We start from the raw sequence: 19,644 nt of genomic DNA, 5'->3' as shown, positions 1-19,644 counted from the left end.
CATGAGTGAGTAAATCAAGTTCACTCAAATTGCAAAATGTATGTTTGTGATATTTTTGATAAGTGCTGCCATATGTTGATTGGAATATCGCGTAGCCTCATTAAATCCAAAAATTACTTTTGATATTCGAATTTGGTCATCATGGTTCCAATGTGTGGTAAAATTTCAACCGAGAATGAATCTCCTTCCCTCAGATATTCCTTTGGTGTGAAACTATTACCAACACCCGCTGGAGTACCGGTCAAAATTATAGTACCTGGCAAGATTGTAGTACCTTGCGAGAGGAAAGAAACAATTTTCGCAACAGGGAAAATCAAATCACTGTTATTGGTCAGTTTACGGCTGGAAATTGGGATCGGATATTCATACTCTGTTCCGCAGTCTTGCATAACCTTTCCGTTCTTTAGACCTCTGACTCGAAGTTTCGATGGGTCTGGGATGAGTTTCTTGGATACCAAAATTGGACCTAGAATGTTGTTAACTCCAATTCCCCGAAATGAATTGACATGGCATACCTATTGGGCAAGCACCGTCAAAACTTTTGCTGAAGCACCATTGGCTTTGCGCAAATTGACTTGCACGACTGCTGACATCATTTGCTGCTGTATATCCCAAAACATAATTCAAGGCGTCTGCCTCGCTCACGTCCTTGCACTTCTCTCCAATCACAATCACCAACTCGGATTCGTAATCGCAGCAATCATCTTTCAACGCAAACTTTGGAATGACTGTCGGGGATGGATATGGATCTGCGAGAGAGGTCGAAGGCTTCATGAAAACGGTTGGCAGATCGGGGATGGCCATTTTAACTTCGTGCGCATGTTGGACATACTGCAATTTTTAGTCAATTTCTTACGTATATGTATTTCAGAGAATTGTTTCTTACATTCAACCCAATACATCTTATTGTGCCAACTTCAGACTCTGCAAGTGGAGATAGAAGTTTTCCAATTTCTTTAATGGTACCAGTTGAAGTGCCTGGTTCTAAGACTGATGATCCGCTGAATACATCAACCTTCACGTCCTTTCCTGCAATGATTGCAGCTCCGACATCGATCTCCGAATCTACTGGTTGGCCAATGAGTACCTCCTCAGAAGATTTGGGTACAAATCGTACGAGACCTAGAACCGCATGTCAATTATCTTGTCGCAACGAGTATTTTGATAGGACTATGGAACCACGTACGCTCAAATGATGGTGCTGGCATGGCTGATGTCTGGATGAGATACTGGTACTATCGTAGCATTTACAATGGGAATGAAAATGAGGAACAGAGATTGAGCAAGTAAAGTCTTTGGGACTGAAGGAAAGAGAGAGACTGAAGAGGACGGTTTTTGATTTAGACAAACATGAGCTTCAAACCCCCCACCTACTCTTCTTCACCCCACTTTGATGGAAGCCGATTCAACTGCCTTCATCATGGCAACAATTGACCGGATACAGTATTTTCCATGCTTGTCACCATTCCTCGTACATGGTCAATTTCGGTCGGTCGATATCCGTACGGAAAGTGTTGCAATCAGCGTGGACGCGTAAGAACAGACAAGAGTCCCCACAAGTTATGAAGTGGAAGGGGTGGGGAGATTGAGGGGAATTCATGGATTCATCACGCTAATTTGTGGGGATTATTAAGCATTGAATACCCCGAAGCTTCAGAATGAAAAATCCCAAGCTTCAACAGTGGAGTGTCCACTCGATCAATTCAATTCGTACTCATGCGCTCTTAATAGCTATTCCGCAAGCTCTCCACATCGACTGAAGCCATGGGCAGATCATCATTGTCAGGTCATGCTTCGGCTCTGCCAGTAGTGATAGATCGATCAATTAAAGAACATGCATATCCAGACCAATTCCTCCTTCAGACTTTCATACAACCCATTGTGATACTAGCTTTCTACACATTAAGACCCAAACTTATACCATAATTCCAAGTTCTTCTAATCTACAGCAGATATGGCAGTTTTACCAGAGAATTCAGGATACATCCAGAGTTCAGACCCTACAAAGCCTCGCTCTGATGCAGCTGTTCCTTTCCGCGATATCATACCTTCCCCAGACCATCCTCGCGTTGCTGGGATACAAGATCATACAGCATCAAGTTGGTGCGAGTCTAGAAGGCAAATTGAGGCTCCGGCTTGGCTGATTAACCGACTTGATGCAAAAAATCTAGAGAAACCATACAAAGGATTCACATCAGACGGAAAAGTCAGAGAGGGGCTGTATAATTATGCGGAGGATGAAGGTGCGCCAACGGAGGAGGTGATTACGAAAACAGAAGAGTTTTTGAAGGTCTTGAGTGAAGATCAAAGAAAAGCGGTTCAATTTGGAGATGTTACAGATGATGAAATTCGACTGTGGTCGAATCCAGAATTATACATGAACCCAGGTAAGGAGTGAAGATGTCTCTATTTTAATCTTATACTTATCTCTAAAATAGGTGGACTACGACTCGATGAGTGTTCCCCAGAGGTTCAAACCGCTATTCACGCCATTCTTAGAGCTTCATCCTCTAAGCAGGGCTATGAAAAAATCCACGCTTGTTGTCTCACAAATGATTTCCTTGGACATCTAGTGAACGGCAAGAAAGTGCTCAATGAACACTCCTACAACTTCCGCTTGGTTGGTACACCATCCATGACCAAACCATTTGGATACACATTTTTTGGACATCACTTGTGTTTTTGTGTAGTTTTTCTCGGAAAGAGAATGGTAATTGGTCCTACATTTATGGGAGCAGAACCTGATAGAATTGACGAGGGACCACATGCTGGCCTGAGGTTATTCAAATCAGAGGAAATGGATAGTTTAAGCTTGATGCAAAGCTTGCCTAAAGAATTACAAGAGAAGGCAACTCTGAGTAAGGGTATGGATGGAAAGAGTTTGCCAGCTGATAGGTGGAATCCTTTTGACGAACGACATCTGGGTGGTGCGAGACAAGATAATAGGATCGTCCCATATGAAGGATGTCCGGTTTCCGAATTTCCAGCAAATCATCAAGAGCAAATCATCAAGCTTTTCAAATCATTCAATGAATATTATCCCGACTCAGTTTTGGAGCATAGGGTCGCACTTTTTGAGAAACATCTCGCCGAAACATATTTCGCTTGGATCGGAGAATTTGGAGACGATGATCCTTATTACTACCGCATCCATAGCCCGGTGGCATTTATGGAATTGGATTTCCATTGTGGAAGTTAGTCTCACCATTTCTCCTGTTTGACATATCTAACCTCGTTTTAGTTTTCTTGACGAATACAAGTCCAGCAAGATGTCACATTCATACATGCAACAGGTTGCCTAACCGAGGTGATTATGGGCGAGCACTTTTGGAACAGTCGAAGTAGATTGAGATTAATGAAGCGATCGAAAATGTATCCATTCAAAATTTACCCATCTTCTTTTCTATTGTTCTCGTGATTGTTCCGATTTATTTGATTATATGTGTATTATTGAAGGTTGCAACTGCATCTCGATAATTTTGTTACAGGGAACGAATTTTTAAAAATTATGTTAATATTAAAGTATGTCAGGCGAATCTTTCCCTCCTTCTCAGATCGCTAATATATTTCAGAAAATCCAATATTTTGGCTACCAAGTAAGCGGGTATCCATGCTGCCAAAAACTCCCAACGCCGACCAAGAAAATCATGCCATTCATTCCTCTTGTAGCATAAGACTTTGCAGTTTCGTGCTTAGCATTTTGATATTGCATATCTCAACGTCCGCAGGAGGATTTTCGTCGCAAATGCGGAGATTACTCGGAGGAAGTTTTTTTCTGGGATTTAACACCCCTCCTATCCCCTTTCGTTTTAACCCTCCCGTTCTGGACAAATCAAAAACACCAGTGAATCGATACCAAGGGTACTCCGCGCTCACGCCCGGATACAGAGAACCCATCTGAATATGCCATTCCACCGTGTAAGACACCTCACTCCCCCTCTCAACCGCGATACCTCCCACGTGAAGATGATGCTTGTGAAAATATTCCACCACCTCTGTCATCTGTAGAAGATCTGAGTTCTTGCCCGTTAACGAGAACTTTCGATATCTAAATGGGTTTTCAACCTCCTCGCCCACGTCATTAACAATGATTGCACGAAAGCCAATATGTCGGAACTCGTGGTGTTTCTCAATGACGTATTTGTGAGCAACTGAGGGGTGAGTAACTTGTGAGCCTTTCTGGCTTGCTTTTGGGTCACTGAGAACGAGTGCGCAAAAGTGACATCCCCAGCCCATGAGTTGGAGGTCATATGGACTTTGGGGGTTCGAAGGAGTGCTACAAGGAGATTTGAATTCTTCGGATAATGACATGGGCTCTTGGGGGTAATGAATCCATCCATGATCGAATCCGCGCGTGATGAGCCCGAAGAAACCGTAGGTAGTAAGAAGCATGTAGCTGCAGGTTCTACACATGTCGTCGCCATCGCTGATGAACATCTTGTGGAGACGGTTCGGGTCGGCCATGGTTGTTGTTTGTTGATAAACTCTTTGTCGAATTGTTGTCTGCTGTTGTGGAGGAATATATTCTTCGAATTGATAGTTTTGATGATGATGGAACGTTTGATTTCAAGATTCTTGGGGGAATTCATTATGGTTTTACTGGTGCAAATGAATGTTCGAACTAGTTTGAGACAACGATGGAGCTAAGTTGAAAGGGTTCTGATATCAGTAGCTAAAGCATCGCTTATCGTGTCGAGCTAGAACTAAGTTTCGTTCTAATGCGTCGTCAATCACAGTCATTGGGTATCGGATATGTGAAATGATGATTTTGAGGTTAGTGTGCTTATTTGAGCTTAGCTTCTGATTTGCCTGATGGGTATGTTGTAAACGTTTAAGGGTCAACTAAGATCATTATAACACCTAGGAATACTTGACGTTTGGCGAGAGCCTCGAATTGAGATGTGACCAGTCAATGACTATAATCGTATAGGATCCAATTCAGGATTCAAATACCGAAATCTCCTGATATCGCTTATGCCACTTTATTTGCATATCCCAAACGCCATAGTCACAGAAAGCTATCTTCCCCATGTTTCCTAGGTTGGTAGCACGGGTGCCCCGGAATTTCGGAGATTCCCCACGCTAGGCTCGCCAGCTGCCATGCATACTAGTTTCCGGTACTTTGGGACACCGAAGAGGAAGGTGCTAGCCTAAATAGGCATATAATGTATGATAAGTTTGACGCCAGAGCCCAAAGGGGTATGGCTGGTCCAATGGTAACCATGTCCATTACAATAAAATCTATTTTTCTGGAGCCCAACGCGGGGGGGATACACTTCAATCCCATTGTTCGGATTAAGATTAGTTTTCTTTTCTTTTTCTATTTTATCGAAGACTTTGTTGCAGAAAAGAGCTGGGATCTGTATCCAGAACCGTTCTAGTTGCAGATTCTGCAGAACACTACTTACGTCATTGAAATCATCACTTCACAACCACAAGCTGGGGAGAAGTCCAGACGGGAAGAAACTTATCGAGAAGCAGTCGTAAAGAACTGGCACCTCTACCTCTTGTCCTCCTTCCACCGATGCCCCACAAATTAGCTCGCGAACTAGCTAGAAATGACTTAGAGTTAGATGTCGAGAAAGTACTATTGGGAACAGTCCTCTTTGGTTCAGGGGTTTGAGTGAGCACGGTGCATTTGGTGCGTTAGTTTTGGTCGATGAAGACCAATCACTTTAACTATGCCTTACTGTGATGGAAGCGTTGAGCTGGCGGGATAAGAGTACAGTACCGATTCTAGAGCCGCGCGGAAGTAAACACCTGAGGATCTCTCGATGAGCATCTCAGTTTACTCCGGTCAATAAAAGTACTTATCTGATCTATCTGAGCAGCATCACAAAATACATCAATGTTATATAAGACGCGGTGAATATGATCTACATTATTAGTGGAGTCTCAAGGTCCAAGCACAAGATATCGACGTCATACAATTTTTTCAAAAATTTACAAGCCAATGAACATCTTGAATTGGCTTTTCAGATATGCAACAAAACTGTTTTTTGTGGTATGTGCTCTCTATTCACTTGCAGATTCTGTGGCATCGACTTTGTGATTAAAGAGTGAATATACTACCTAGCTAGCTAATATGGAATGGAAGTGGCAGGGCCATAAAGAGTGAATGAGTTGTGTTCTGACAATTGGCATGTGAAAAGTATTTTAAACTTCTATATATTTAGGAAATGATTAGATGTGCTTACCTAGGTATACTGTTTGTTGGTAAGGACCAAGTGAAATCCTAAGACAGCATGCATAAGACGGCCTCTGCGATTGGATCACTGTGACGACTTCATGTCCTTCTGGAGTCTCGCACCTAAAATGTCTGCCGCATTGAAGGTAACTGTGCAAGAGGCTTACGGAATTACAAGCTAAGTACAAACTTACTCATTATCACTGTCGTTCATGATACTGCTATCCTCTAATCACTTTACACACTGTCGCCGTTCTTTTACTATCAATGGTTTTTTCCCATCCTATCAATCCACTCCGTGAAGCATTTTCAAAACAGAATGCAAACCCACACAACAATTTTTCCAGAAACAGCAGTCTGCCGGGCCATTGACACAAATCATCATAGCTATCCATTGCTTGTTGCAAATCTTTGATATCACAAATGATCTCTACAGTCGGCAATTTATATGTTCACAACGCTCGAGTTTGGTAGCCCATGCTCTAGGAAACAGGTATGTTGCGCTACATACACAGGAAGTGCGTATCAATTCCTATTCACTGGATTTTTCCTTTTGAAACACAATACCTACGCATGCATGCATCTCATTGAGAAGTGTATTCAACAGAAATTACAGCTAAAATAGTGAATGAAGTTTGTTAGGTATGACAAGTCCGTAACTTCTCGACTATATATATATATCCTATCTTCATCATCCTTGAGATACCGTACTTCTCTGAAGGACTGGAGAATCACGCGGTTTATGCTGTGCGGAAAGCATACTCTTCACTTTTTACCCCTAGAATAAGTAGTTTCGGGAACGAGAATCAATCTTTCCCTTTCAGACCCTCAAATTGGATTCTTCTCTCATCCAAAGAAACTCTCATCGCATTTTCTTTTCATCGTCACTTCACACCATCACTGTCTTTGCTTCTCTTTTCCCTCTCGCCTAGGCCGTTGATTAAACTTCACTTCATAGGCTTGAAGAATCGTCATTTCTCAAACTCCAAAGGAAATAAGAAGAATCGAATTCCCACACCGTGAGCCAGCAAGCATGATCGGAAAGTTACTGAATGTTATCTCTCTTTGCTAGAAAGAGGGAAAACACGAAGTTTAAATAAGAGATGCGAGAAAACCAGACTCAGAATTAGAGTACAAAAGCTATCATTCCAGTGAATCAAAAAGTGTCTTGTTTTCCCATCAGCATGGGTGAGTAGCTTCTACAAAATGGATACAAACCCCGTGCTTCTGTTGGATTTTTATCAAGTCTCAGTAATTTTGTGGAGACGTGATAGACTCTGCATCCGCTTTTATATTACGCTCGTGAATGGATTCGCTTCTCCATGTGGAGAGTTACACAGGTCCTTCTGGAATTCTCTAAAATTTCCGAACTTTCTATTACAAAAAGCGTCTCCAGAATTGAGTTTTGGAGACCACAGCTGTAAGGATAAGAGAAGATATCTAATACCAATAAGAAAAAGGAACTTCTTTTACACTACTACTCCACATAATCTAACCATGGCATAGCTTGAAAGAGCGTAAAGTTGAGAGCTTTGCTAAATCATCAGATCACACGAGATAAGACAAGTGCTGAATTGTCGCTGTGATCTACTTCTTCTCATTGTCGTTTCTCCTTATATACATTAGCGAGATACATTCAATGCTACCCCCACCTCATCTCCTCCCTCCATCCTCCTTCCAAACCTCGTCTTCGAAATCCCAAATCACAACGTCGTCACAATTGCGCACTACTCAAGATCAAGATATACCCCTTGAACGTCATTTTTGATGATGCCCATAATATCTGTATGGAACCAAAAGTGTCCATAAGCTGCAGTCCTTAAATAATAAGTCTTTGAGTTCCCCAGCCCATTATTGAAAGGCTTGAAAGGCTCGGGCATCATACGTGGAGCAATGAGTGGAGAATTAGGGATTCACTATAGATGCGAAGCATGTACATGTAGCCACAAGGGCCCTCCTTCTGGAAATGGATACTATCAGGATTTCCTCTCCATATCGAGCATATGCATCTGCACAACAACATGGTTCCTTTCCCTGCCGACTCCCTCAAAAGTGAATCCCCATCCCCTTCTATCCACTCCCTAATATCTTCAAATCCTCAACCTTCAATCTATCTCTATAAAAGAAGCACCAACTTCTCCAACTCAATCTTCTGCAGATTAAAACTAGTACACCAAGAGGTATATTACAAGGAGTGCGATATGTTCACGTCCTACTACACAAACCTCCTCGGAGCTTGTATATGTAAGGAGAGATCTTGTATAGCTGTCTACGCAGATAGGATTATTATGGGTAATGAGCTGAAGGTATTCGAATATACTCCTGGGAAATGACAACTAAAAATCCGAGTGATGAAATTTAGAGAGGGAGGTTAGGAATGTTGAGATGATATATACACATATTTGTACTTACACAAGTATTGAGAAACCACATCTTCTCGTCTTGATATTTCAGACCTACGAATCTTCTCAACTTAATTGCTCTCATCTCAACCCACTTCACATCTCACCTCACCACAGCACCATATATCCTAACACTGCCACTCATGTTCATCATTATCATTATCATCACCATATCCAAACTCCATTCATCCCCAACCCTTATACCTTCCACCCCAACCCCTCACACAAACCCCCCACAAACCCCCCACAAACCCACCAATCTCCCCCCATCTTCCCCCCAATCCGCTCAACCTCGCATACAGTGTTACAATCTATCATTCTCATCCGCACCACCCAATCTATCTCCAAATCTAAACCTCTTAAATACCTACCTACCTACCTAAGCAGACAACCTTGGATTTCTCAAACCCCTAATCTAGCTATTTATTAGCCGACTATGTACATCATCAATATCTAGTGAACATCCACGAAAATTTTGATTTCCCTGACCAGTCAATACCCGCACGTAGTTATTCATGGGTAGGTAGGTATGGATTGTAATCTCCAACTGCCTAGGTATCGAAGATGGGCGAAAGTGGATACCCCATTTTCAAATCTTCCCTTTGCGCCCTTCCCCCTCATTCTTCCCCTCTCCCCAAAATTCTACTCCCCCCTCCACCTCCATCCCCCTTCCCCCACCGCCCCTGCATAAACCCTTCATCTCCCCAAACTAATTACCTATCGCAAAAGTAAGAGGCGGAGTTGTACAAACTAGGAGCGCTATACACCATGCATGCTCCTCATCTCCCCTTACCTATACTACATCAACCACTTCAACCACTTTAATTAACATATAAACAAAATACATACACTCCTTTAGTAACAGGGAGGGAGTTATATATCTGATGTCGAATTGGTTATTGTATGGAGAGAAATGTGAGTGATAGTGAGGATAGAGTGATGATGATGGTAATATCTTTCAGATGATGATAATGACGATGACGATGACAATAACAATAACAATGATAATGATAATAACAACAATAACAATCACAATCACAACATCTAGATCTCCATCTCCCTCTCCATCTCCATCTTAAAAAGAAAACAGGATATCAGAATCTAGAAACGCACGAACAAGTCCAACCTATATCTCATTCATAACCTCTCACATAACCTCCCTCAACACACAATATCATCAATGAGTTTTTCTTCTCAACTTCAACCATGAATAAACAAGCTAGCGAAAATATTAATATTAACATTAACATTAATCTCAGGTTCTTCCTATCAAAACGCAAGGTATTAACATTAGCTAACAATCATAATGCCAATAAAATGTAACAAATATATAGAATCAAGCATAACAGATATGATATTTCAAGCAATCAAATCAATCAAATCTCAAAAATCTCTCAAAAATCTCTCAAAAATCGATAATATTGATTCCATGTAGGATCTATGCAATCTAAGTAATTCCATCTAACGACCGTATTCTAAAGACATTCGAAACAATCAACCCCTCCAACCCGGAATCTAGGCGCAACACCTCACACATGCAAGCATCTAATAAACCTCCAAAACATATCTACCCGCTTCCTTCAATCTCTCAATCTCCTTCCTTCCATCAACCTTCTTTCCACTGATTCTACCCTCTTCCCTAATAGCTTCCTCAAGCACCTCGGTAACATCTGGAACTGGCCAGGTAGGACCACACAAGTAGAATGATCCCTCATCCTTAATATACGCCTGGATAATATCCTGAACCGTTTCTCTCATACGATCTTGAATATAGATCTTTTGTTTCTGATCACGAGAGAAAGCTCTTCCTAATAATGTGATGACGCCAGCATCTTGATAAGCTTCCCATTCTTCACCATACAGATATTCTTCGCGTTGATGACGGGATCCCATGTAAAGAAGGATGGAACCGATATCTTTGCCTTGAGCCTTTTGCATAGCTCTGTATTGAACGAAAGCACGGAAAGGAGCAAGACCCGTACCGAGACCAGCCATGATGAGAGGAGCTGTGTCGAGAGCTGGGAGTTTCATAACGGAAGGCTTGACGGAAGCAGTGACCTTTGATCCGACAGGAAGGGAAGAAAGGTAACGTGTAGCTTGACCGAAACGATCGCGACCCTTTGGATCAACCCAAGAAACGACGACGATCATGAGAGCGACGGTGGTTGGGTTGACGGCTTGAGAAGAGGCGATGGAGTATTCACGACGCTTCATTGGTGAAACGATACGGGCAATATCGTGGAAAGATGGGTGAGCAGACTTGAATTCAAGGAGAACATCGGCATAAGTAATTGTGTCAACTTCAGCACGACGCTTGAATTCATTGGCACCTTCTGGACCACCAAGGGTAAGAAGTTCTTTCTTTTCATTCTCGTCAGAAGCGAATTCGGCGAGGGCTTCGTAGAATTTCTTTGGTGGTCTACCAAAGATATCGATGTTTTGCACCAAAGATTGGAAGACTGTTCTAGTTTCCCAAACATTGTTATCCTCACGAGATGGGACCTCGACAACATCATCTGCATTGAGACCATAAAATTTCATGAATTCTTCAACTTCAGCAACATCATTGACAGCATGAATACCAAGAGCTTCACCGATATCATATTTAAGACCAGAAGTTCCCAAATCGAACTCGATATGGAAGATGTTACGGTCATATGTGATAGGGGTCAAACGACGGTTCTCCTTTACTGTAATTTCATAGGTCTTAGCAGTGAGATCTGGTCGAAGTTCAGATTTAGTGCCATAAGCTTCCTTGAAAAGAAGACCCTTGGCAGCTGCGTGCCAATCACGAAGCTGAGATGGAGCCTCAGTATCTTCCTTTTGGAAACCAGTAAAGCTGCTGGACTTGATGGTTACAGGAAGGTTGAGGACTTCAGCCTCAGCATCAACTTCGACCCAAGTCTCAAGAATTTCAACTTTGCGAACAACCTTCTCAAGATCGGCTACTGCAGATTGGAATTGCTCTTGGCTTCCATTGATAGCGGCAAGCTTGTCTTTGCCAGACTCGAGGAGTTCTGGACGAGCAACCTTCAAGAATGCAAGCTCAGCGAACAAGGTTTCAAGTGCAGGTTCCTTCTCAAGAGCTTCCGACAAAGTTGGATCCAAGACAAATAATTCGACATCTCTCTTCTTGATCTCGTTACGAACGAAGCTTGGAATCTTATTTTCCAAATCTTCGTCCTTAACACCTGGAAGCCTGACAATAATCTTTCCACCCAATTTGACATTCTGCAAGATGGCAATCTCCTTGAAAAGTTTCTCGTCTCCAATGTAGGTAACATCGGCTTCTTCAATTGGATAAGCGGCCTCGATTGACTTCTTTGAGCTTCGAATATCAGTTCTAACGACACCACCTTGAATGAAGTTATCATGCGTTTGATTGATAAGGACATTGCCAGCCGAATCACCAGAGAGAAGTTTGCTAATGGCAGAAGGTGCAGTAGCAGCAGCAGAATCCTCAAGATCGAAGAATGAATACTGTTGAACTTGACCAATATTCAATAGTGAAACAAAATCACTGAAAGACTTGCCACCGAGTTGATGGAAGATGCTAGCAATGGAAGTAGGCGTAAATACTTGCGATCGAGCGTACTTAACATCAACTACCTTGGGAGAAGCTGTGAATTTATCAGAGAATACAGTTGCTGCCAAAACATCCTCATATAAGTTGGAGTGGCCGGAAACATCTGTTGCGGCCGTCTCGTCCAAAACTTGGCCAAGGACTGCAATACTTCTGACTGATGCAGGAAGAGCCTTCAAGAAAGCTTCCTCTACAAAAGGTCTGTAGACTCTGACATTGATAACACCAACTTTCTCGCCCTCAGCAGAAAGCTTCTTGGCGACTTGAGTGGCAAGAGAACTCTCAACAGAACCAAATACAACCAAAACAGATTCAGGTGACTCGTGTCCACTGTACTCAAAGAGGCCATATGATGTACCAAGTTCGCTGTTGAAAGCCTCAAGAAGTGAAGAAACCTTGCTTTCAGCATCAGCTCTCTTTCCGAGTTTCGATATTTCTTCAAGAACTGTCTTATAGGAACTGCTAAGACCAGATTGACTAAGAATATCAATGACACGAAGGGTATCACGACCAACAGTGATTCCATCATAAGTGTGAATTGTTGGAAGAATAGTTGCTAGCAATGTAGAAAAGAGAGACATGTGTTGGGCTTCATATGCAGATGAACTAGAAACCAAACCAAGTCCCAATTCCTCAGCCACAGTCAAAGCAGTTGCGTAGTCAGTAACGAGGCCAGTAGATCCCGGTGCATAGTCGACGGCCGCAACGTGGGCAACAAATGGGTTTGCGACAGAGTACAATAGAGAAAGTTGATCTAGAGTTGAGCGCAAGCTGTGCAGACTGGAAGAAGAGGCCAAAAGTGATTGAGGAATGTGCCTTTTGGTCAAGTCAAAATCCTTTGAAAACATGTATCCAAGAGCAATTGATCCAGCGCCAGAGCGAGTTTGCATGGGAGAAACTTGTGTAGTATAACCATTGGCATTCTTTGTATTTGCCGCAGCCCAAGACTTTACAGCAACATCCAAATCAAATGATTCTGGGGAATAAGAGAAGATCTTATCGGAGAGCGCATATGCAACTTGTTGAACCAAAGTCTGTGCAGTAACATAGGTAGGACCACTGATCGCATCGTATTCGATCGATTGTCCAAAGGGAAGATTGGAAGACTTTTGGGAGAATGTTCGAAAAGAGGACTCATGTTCGGAATTCCAGGTAGAATTGAGGGTATCTTTTCCAAAGGGTTTCTGCAAAGAGAATGATTAGACACTTCTAGATAGTTCATATGATTGCTGCTTTGAATTACCTGTTTAGATCCATCACCCTCTGGCTTAGTGTTTATGCCTTTGGTTTGATCATAATCTGTTGATGCCCCCATTTCTGCGGATTGATGGGTGGCGGGGTATCTTTGAAGAACTTTTGACAAGACAAGAATGCAAATAAAAGAAAGGAAATCTCAAGACAAATTGACTTGATACAATTCTTCTAGAAAGAAGAGAATGAGTTTGTTGTAAATAAGGTAAAGACAACAACAAGATACTCAATCGAAGGAAATATTAACCCTTCACAACTTAGCTTTGAAAGGGAAAGATTTATTAGTGTGAGATATATATAATCTTTTGGGCAATCAATTGGAATGGAAAAACCGAGATTCCGATGTATCACCTTGGTTAGTAATAATAAGAGGGTAGGAAATCGAGTCAAATCATATGGACTTTGACCATTTGGAACTGGTGAACCTACCAAGAGGATCTTTTCTTTCTTCACTTACCGTATCAGAAGGTTGATATTACTGAATGAAGTGAAATTTGGTGAGAGCACGAGAAAGCACGCAATCACCAGCAAGCTAAACGCCTTCGACTAAATTATATACCCTTGTCGAGGTGTGAAGGAAGAAAGTTTAACCGACGCCGATAACGGTAGCCAATAGATTAGATTTTCTTTATTATGCAGTTCTCCAGTTCTCCAGATTCTCCATTGTGATGCTATTTTGGGAATTTCAAATTTTTTGTTGTTAACATTACCTACCTATTGTATCATTCAATAGAGTTGATGATATTGACAACTTCATACCCAAGTAACTCTGTCAATTGAGCATAGATCAATGTTGTTTCTCCCTCTAAATGCGTATAACTCATTCATGAGAAGTCTAATGGCCAAGTCAGAATGTCATGGCTTCAATTGGACATGCATGTTGGACTGGTAACAAAGTCTAAGGAGTATGGGTTTCTTTTTACTTCACAGTCTATATGTTTGTCATTCTTCGAAGCGGATGAATTACAAGCCACAGACACCCTTGAATCGATTACCCAAACATAGGTCGACAAAAGGAATATGAACAGCAAGTGAGTTGTGCATCGAAGTCGATGAGTAAATACACCACAAGATTCCTAGGAGCTTCATGCAAGGAGTTTGGAATATCACAAGGTATCAAGTATGATTATACCACTTTCGATGATTTATGGGTGTCTGTATGTATCTTCAAAAACATTGTTCCTTGTTTCGAACTCACAAGAAAGTCATCAAGACACAGATAGATCAACACACTCAAGGTCCGTTACTTATCATTATAATACATATAGCTAATCCATCAACTGTGGAAACCCCTCAAAACTATATTATACATCGCACCTGCGAATTCATCATCAACCTCTATTCATCATCATCGTAACTCATTACTTCTTCTCCGTAGCAGGTCTACTTGGCCCATCAACAGCCTTCTCAACCTGTCCAGCGAGACCATCTTTCGCGGCATCGAATTGAGAACCGATAGCACCATCCTATTAACAAATTAGCTATTGATGCGAAAAGTCCCGCATACGATTGAAGACTACCTTTGAAAATGGACCACCAATCTTCTCACCGATTTGTCCAATATTTCCATCGGGGTTGAATTGTTTGCCAACAGCACCTGCAGATGAAATGACTGAGGGGTTCTAGATGTCTGAGATCAGCTTGCCGTAGATATCTATCACAGGAAGCAATTCCAATACTTACGGATGGACTAGTATCTTTCTTTTCACCCGCAACTTGGGAAGCTGCTTCAACACGACTATCGGCCATATTTCTGGAGAAGAAAGTTGTGGAAGGCTTGAAGATGGCGTTTGTGGATTGGGAGAAAGTCTTTCTGGAGATGGTGCGTAACATTTTGAATGATTTGTATCAATATTACAGTAGAAGTAAAGAGGATATGAACGAGATGTATATTCTGCAATCAACATCTACTCTTGAACATTCCTTTTCTATACCTACCTAGGGAATGAATTGACACCGTCACACTAAATCATGACATCAAGACTACTAGGTCATAACGCCACGATGAGTGACGACCAATCTCAACCCAAAGGAGAAATCTCTCCTTTCAAACCTTGTTCATTTCTGACTTCTTGATGGACATACCTACTGGTACACACATACTTCGTACTTCCTACACGCCATTTATTGTCTCACAAATCTATCGTACAGCAAATGATATTCTAGTTATGATATGCGGAGAGCGGGAATGTCCCGTGTGTACTAGGTATGGTATGTATGACTACATGGGCAGAAATGCGATCTCCAATCTATGGGAAAGTTGGTAATCCTACATCTGAGTATCTCAATGCTCTGATTCTACTAGGTACTCATACCTAGGTTCAGTACATATGTGCAGTATAACAATTGGATATGAGTATGAAGCTTCTCCAGATTCTCATTACCCCATACAGGAGTTTCTTCTCCGAATACAAAGTCATTGGCTTTAGTGGTAGTAGGTAGTAGATAGTAGATAGTAGGTGGGTAGATACACATTCGCTATCATCGTAATTATGAATCCCATACTATTATCTATCGATATAGATATTCAAACACACAATCCATCTCATCCGCAAAATAAACTTCCAAACAATGATATAATATAACACCGCGTATCAGCATATATCCTACACCTACCCAGAATTCTTCAATCGCACAATTTGTATTGTCTATAATCTTAACATCCATACAAGTATTATAATCCCCATTCATTCATTCAATCACTCAAACCCAGAGGCAAAATATAAATGTGGGGTACCTAGCTCTCAGCTCCTAACGACAATGACGTCGTCATTTTTCCACACACATTCATTCAATCTGAAGAGTGCAGAAATCTTGTCTCCTCTATTTCCTAACATATCTAGAATCCACAAACAAACAAACAATTGAATGAATAAATAAACAAATACGATTCAATCAAACGCGATACAAATCAATCAGACTTGATTTAATGTAAGTTGAATTCATATCAACTACCTATATATATACCTAGTATTCTTTGAGAGTATACATGTAATTCAGTTCCCTTCTATTGAATTCTGAATACATGAGAACACATCTGATTCCGAGCACCAAGCTAATTCAATTGCTAGATTTACCTCACAATTATAAGAAACATCATCTAACAAAACATCACAACCACCCAAACCAAAAATGTCTCCAACTCCCTTCCTCCGCCTCTCAAACATCACACGTACACGCATCTCCCTCACCCCACGCACACTCCTCTCCCAGCAACCCCCTATTTCCCTCACCACCCGTCCCTTCACCAGCACACCCATTTCTCAGCTCCCCCGCAAAGATTCCCAACACAAAGACAGCATCGACACGACGGCGACCGAATACTCCAAATCCGGGAATGACGATGCCGCGGCGCGCGAAAGATCCGCCGCTTTCGATCCATCCATTACGTCTCCTGAATCTGAGAGAGCCGAAGCGGGGAAAGGGGGGGACGGTAATCCGTTGGATGTGAGTCCGGCGAATCAGGAGGTGAGTAAGCCGAGGGGGGAACAGGAGGGAGGGGCGGAGAGGAGCCCGGGAGATAAGAATGTGAGTGGGAGGAAGGGGAGTGGGTTTGGGGGGAAGTAGAGAGGAGATAAGTGATGATTGGGATGTGGTGGGGATTGGAGGTAGTTTGTGTATATGATTTAGGAGATAGAAAGGGTGAAAGGAGTGAAACGTATGAAAATCGATTGTAGGAATCTATATCCAATAAATGAATCAGTAAATTAATTCCTGAAAATACATACACAATAAACCTATCCAAAGTGGCACAAGACACGACCGCTCAACACAACACAACACAACACAATACAACCTTCCACCCAAAAAACCAAAAACCAAAACTCCATCCATCCAAACAACCCTATCCCCATCCCCTCACTCCCCCCTCCACTCCATCTTCCCCAACCTAACAATATCCCTCTGCCCCAACTCCCACACCCTCGGAATCTCCCCCTCTCCATCCCTCCCCCCCATCGCCCTAACCCCCGCCTCCACCGCCGCCCTCCCAATCACCCTCGCATCCTGGGCCCAAAAATCCTGCAATCCAGGATTCACCCAGCCCATCCAGCCCGCCACCTTCCGCGCCACAAACTCCACCGGGCGCGAATCCTCTCTCTCGCCGACGATCAGTCCAGGGCGCAGGATAATAACATGTTTTACCTGATTTTCCTTGCTTTCCAGGAGAGCTTTCACCGCATCTTCCAGCTCGCCTTTCATTTTGGGGTAGGGGAGTCGAGAGGAGGGGTTGGCGCCGTGGGTGGAGATTAGGATGTAGATTTTGTTGGGTGGGGTTTCTTGGGTCTCGGTGGGGGGGTCGGTATCGGTGCTGGTCTGCGAGAGAGAAAAAGTAGATGCGAGCTCGAGATTTAAATCATAGTCGATTTTGCGCTGCGCGTCGATACTCCCTGCCTGGGCTTTTGTGGTTCCGAGGGCGGAAAAGAAGAGGAGGGGAGAGGGAGAGATGGAGGAGAGGAGGGAAGCCCATGTGGCTGTGTCTGGAGAGGTGAGCGGGTGGAGTTTGGGAGAGGTGCTGTTGGGGTTGGGAGCGCGCCGGGAGAGGGAATGTACGCTGGAGATGGAGGGGTGTGAGAGGAGAGTCGAGAGGATGTGGGTGCCCTGGGTGTGTTAGCATGTTTATGGTATGGTATGGTATGGTATATCAAGAAGCGCGAAAGGGAAGAGGGCAGACAGAAGAAGACAGAAGAAAGAAAGAAAAAAAGAAAAAAAAGGGAAAGATGTACATACGACAAGACCGGTACTCCCTACGATAGAAGCTGAAGCCATTATATTATATCTTCAATCTTCACTATCTTCCGTATTCTTATCTTGATACAATATACAGAGTATATCCCACTCGATATTCTAATATCTCAATATCCGAATGCGATATAAAGCCCACCATATACATATATATATATATATGTATGTATGTATGGTATAACCTTCCAACAAAGCCAACAAAAAAGCAATCAAATTCTCAAAATCTCAAATTCTCAAATTCTCAAAGACAATCAATCAATCAATGACAACCCCCAATTCTTATTACTCCAGTATCCCTCCCTCCGAGCTTCCCTCTCAAAAGCCGAACATGCCATCCACCATCTCATATCATCCTATCCCATCTCCACTCCCTTCACCCCACCCCAGCAGCTGGAATGCAAACCTTGAAACGCTTTGTTCCTAAGGTTCGCCACAAATTTTCGGCGATAACGATACCTATCTACAGATGAACCTGGATATAAGGGCCTAAAAATTTCGAGGCCTAAATACTCGCTCGTATATAGAGATTATTCGTATATATAATTTCAGCCTTAGTATTTAGCCTCGTTTTATATCCTTAGCCTTTTCATTTTTATCAAATGTTTTATATGAATTTATGAATTCATTATATTATAAGCTAAAGCTTAATGTCACGGGGTGACACTAAGCCCTTTCTGTCCTGTCCTGTCCTGCTATATATGTGAGAGTAAGGTAGAACTTCCAGTTCTACCTCCTAGTCTTTTGGGCGTTTAGCTCAGCGGTAAAGCTTCTGAATACTCCCAGAGGTGATCCCGTGACACTTAATCTAATATTATTAATTTTAATATTTTTCATAAAGACTTTAGGAAAATCAGAATCATATACTCTTATATAAAAAAATACTTATTTAAATCAATTTTATTATATAATTTTTTGGGGAAATCTAAAAATATATTTGTATAAAAAGAATACTCGTATATTATATATTCGTATATTCAGATTATTTATATCTTATCTTTCTTACTTAACTACTAGATATCTTTATAGATATATAATTATTCTTTATTTTTGTTTTTGATTAATATAATATAGGGTTTCTTCTTTTACAGACCTTATCTATCTATTCAACTTATCTACTCGACTTAACTCGAATAATTAAAATCCAAAGTTTTTACTCTATATTTTTAAATAAAGTTTGAGGTTCATTAGTTTTGAAATCTATATTATAATTCTATATCATAATTCTAAGGTTATATCATAGTAATTCCAAAAATGAAAATGAAGATATACTCCATGCGGTTTGTACCCATCCTAATTCTCGAGGAGTACAGAGTTTGAGTACACGGAAACGTCGTGATGTAGTTGGTGTATGTGGAACATCGGAATGAGTAATTTCTGAGATGAGAAATTCTAGCGATATATACTGGTCAACGGAGACAAAGATTCAATGAGAGCAATATACTACTCGAATATTTAAAAATCCTTTTCATTTCTCATTT

General features: G+C 41.8%; 7 protein-coding genes across 7 annotated transcripts; 2 read left to right on the top strand and 5 right to left on the bottom strand.

Annotated features, from left to right (window-relative positions):
* Positions 1-113: 113 nt before the first annotated feature.
* On the bottom strand, positions 114-1,208 carry EAF02_001529 (uncharacterized protein; the record flags this gene model as incomplete). The annotated part of the gene is made up of 5 exons (XM_038897577.1): positions 114-321; positions 370-466; positions 516-831; positions 887-1,122; positions 1,187-1,208. 5 exons carry the CDS (start codon positions 1,206-1,208, stop codon positions 114-116), a joined length of 879 nt encoding a protein of 292 aa, XP_038762552.1.
* Positions 1,209-1,954: 746 nt separating this feature from the next.
* EAF02_001528 (uncharacterized protein) lies at positions 1,955-3,345 on the top strand (the record flags this gene model as incomplete). Its single annotated transcript, XM_038897576.1, has 3 exons — positions 1,955-2,387; positions 2,439-3,194; positions 3,242-3,345. The coding sequence occupies 3 exons, from the start codon at positions 1,955-1,957 to the stop codon at positions 3,343-3,345; spliced, it is 1,293 nt and encodes a 430-aa protein (XP_038762551.1).
* Positions 3,346-3,654: 309 nt separating this feature from the next.
* EAF02_001527 (uncharacterized protein) lies at positions 3,655-4,464 on the bottom strand (the record flags this gene model as incomplete). Its single annotated transcript, XM_038897575.1, has 1 exon — positions 3,655-4,464. One exon carries the CDS (start codon positions 4,462-4,464, stop codon positions 3,655-3,657), a length of 810 nt encoding a protein of 269 aa, XP_038762550.1.
* Positions 4,465-10,134: 5,670 nt separating this feature from the next.
* Positions 10,135-13,487, bottom strand: EAF02_001526 (uncharacterized protein; the record flags this gene model as incomplete). The annotated part of the gene is made up of 2 exons (XM_038897574.1): positions 10,135-13,356; positions 13,416-13,487. 2 exons carry the CDS (start codon positions 13,485-13,487, stop codon positions 10,135-10,137), a joined length of 3,294 nt encoding a protein of 1,097 aa, XP_038762549.1.
* Positions 13,488-14,784: 1,297 nt separating this feature from the next.
* On the bottom strand, positions 14,785-15,256 carry EAF02_001525 (uncharacterized protein; the record flags this gene model as incomplete). The annotated part of the gene is made up of 3 exons (XM_038897573.1): positions 14,785-14,889; positions 14,944-15,045; positions 15,107-15,256. 3 exons carry the CDS (start codon positions 15,254-15,256, stop codon positions 14,785-14,787), a joined length of 357 nt encoding a protein of 118 aa, XP_038762548.1.
* Positions 15,257-16,555: 1,299 nt separating this feature from the next.
* Positions 16,556-16,990, top strand: EAF02_001524 (uncharacterized protein; the record flags this gene model as incomplete). Its single annotated transcript, XM_038897572.1, has 1 exon — positions 16,556-16,990. The coding sequence occupies one exon, from the start codon at positions 16,556-16,558 to the stop codon at positions 16,988-16,990; it is 435 nt and encodes a 144-aa protein (XP_038762547.1).
* A 291-nt stretch (positions 16,991-17,281) lies between these two features.
* On the bottom strand, positions 17,282-18,190 carry EAF02_001523 (uncharacterized protein; the record flags this gene model as incomplete). Its single annotated transcript, XM_038897571.1, has 2 exons — positions 17,282-18,022; positions 18,152-18,190. The coding sequence occupies 2 exons, from the start codon at positions 18,188-18,190 to the stop codon at positions 17,282-17,284; spliced, it is 780 nt and encodes a 259-aa protein (XP_038762546.1).
* Positions 18,191-19,644: the final 1,454 nt, after the last annotated feature.

Source organism: Botrytis sinoallii, assembly GCF_014898435.1.
Source record: "Botrytis sinoallii strain Bc 23 chromosome Unknown BSIN_002, whole genome shotgun sequence".
In the NCBI taxonomy this organism is placed as follows: domain Eukaryota; kingdom Fungi; phylum Ascomycota; class Leotiomycetes; order Helotiales; family Sclerotiniaceae; genus Botrytis; species Botrytis sinoallii.
This window is presented reverse-complemented; position numbering and strand designations above follow the sequence as displayed.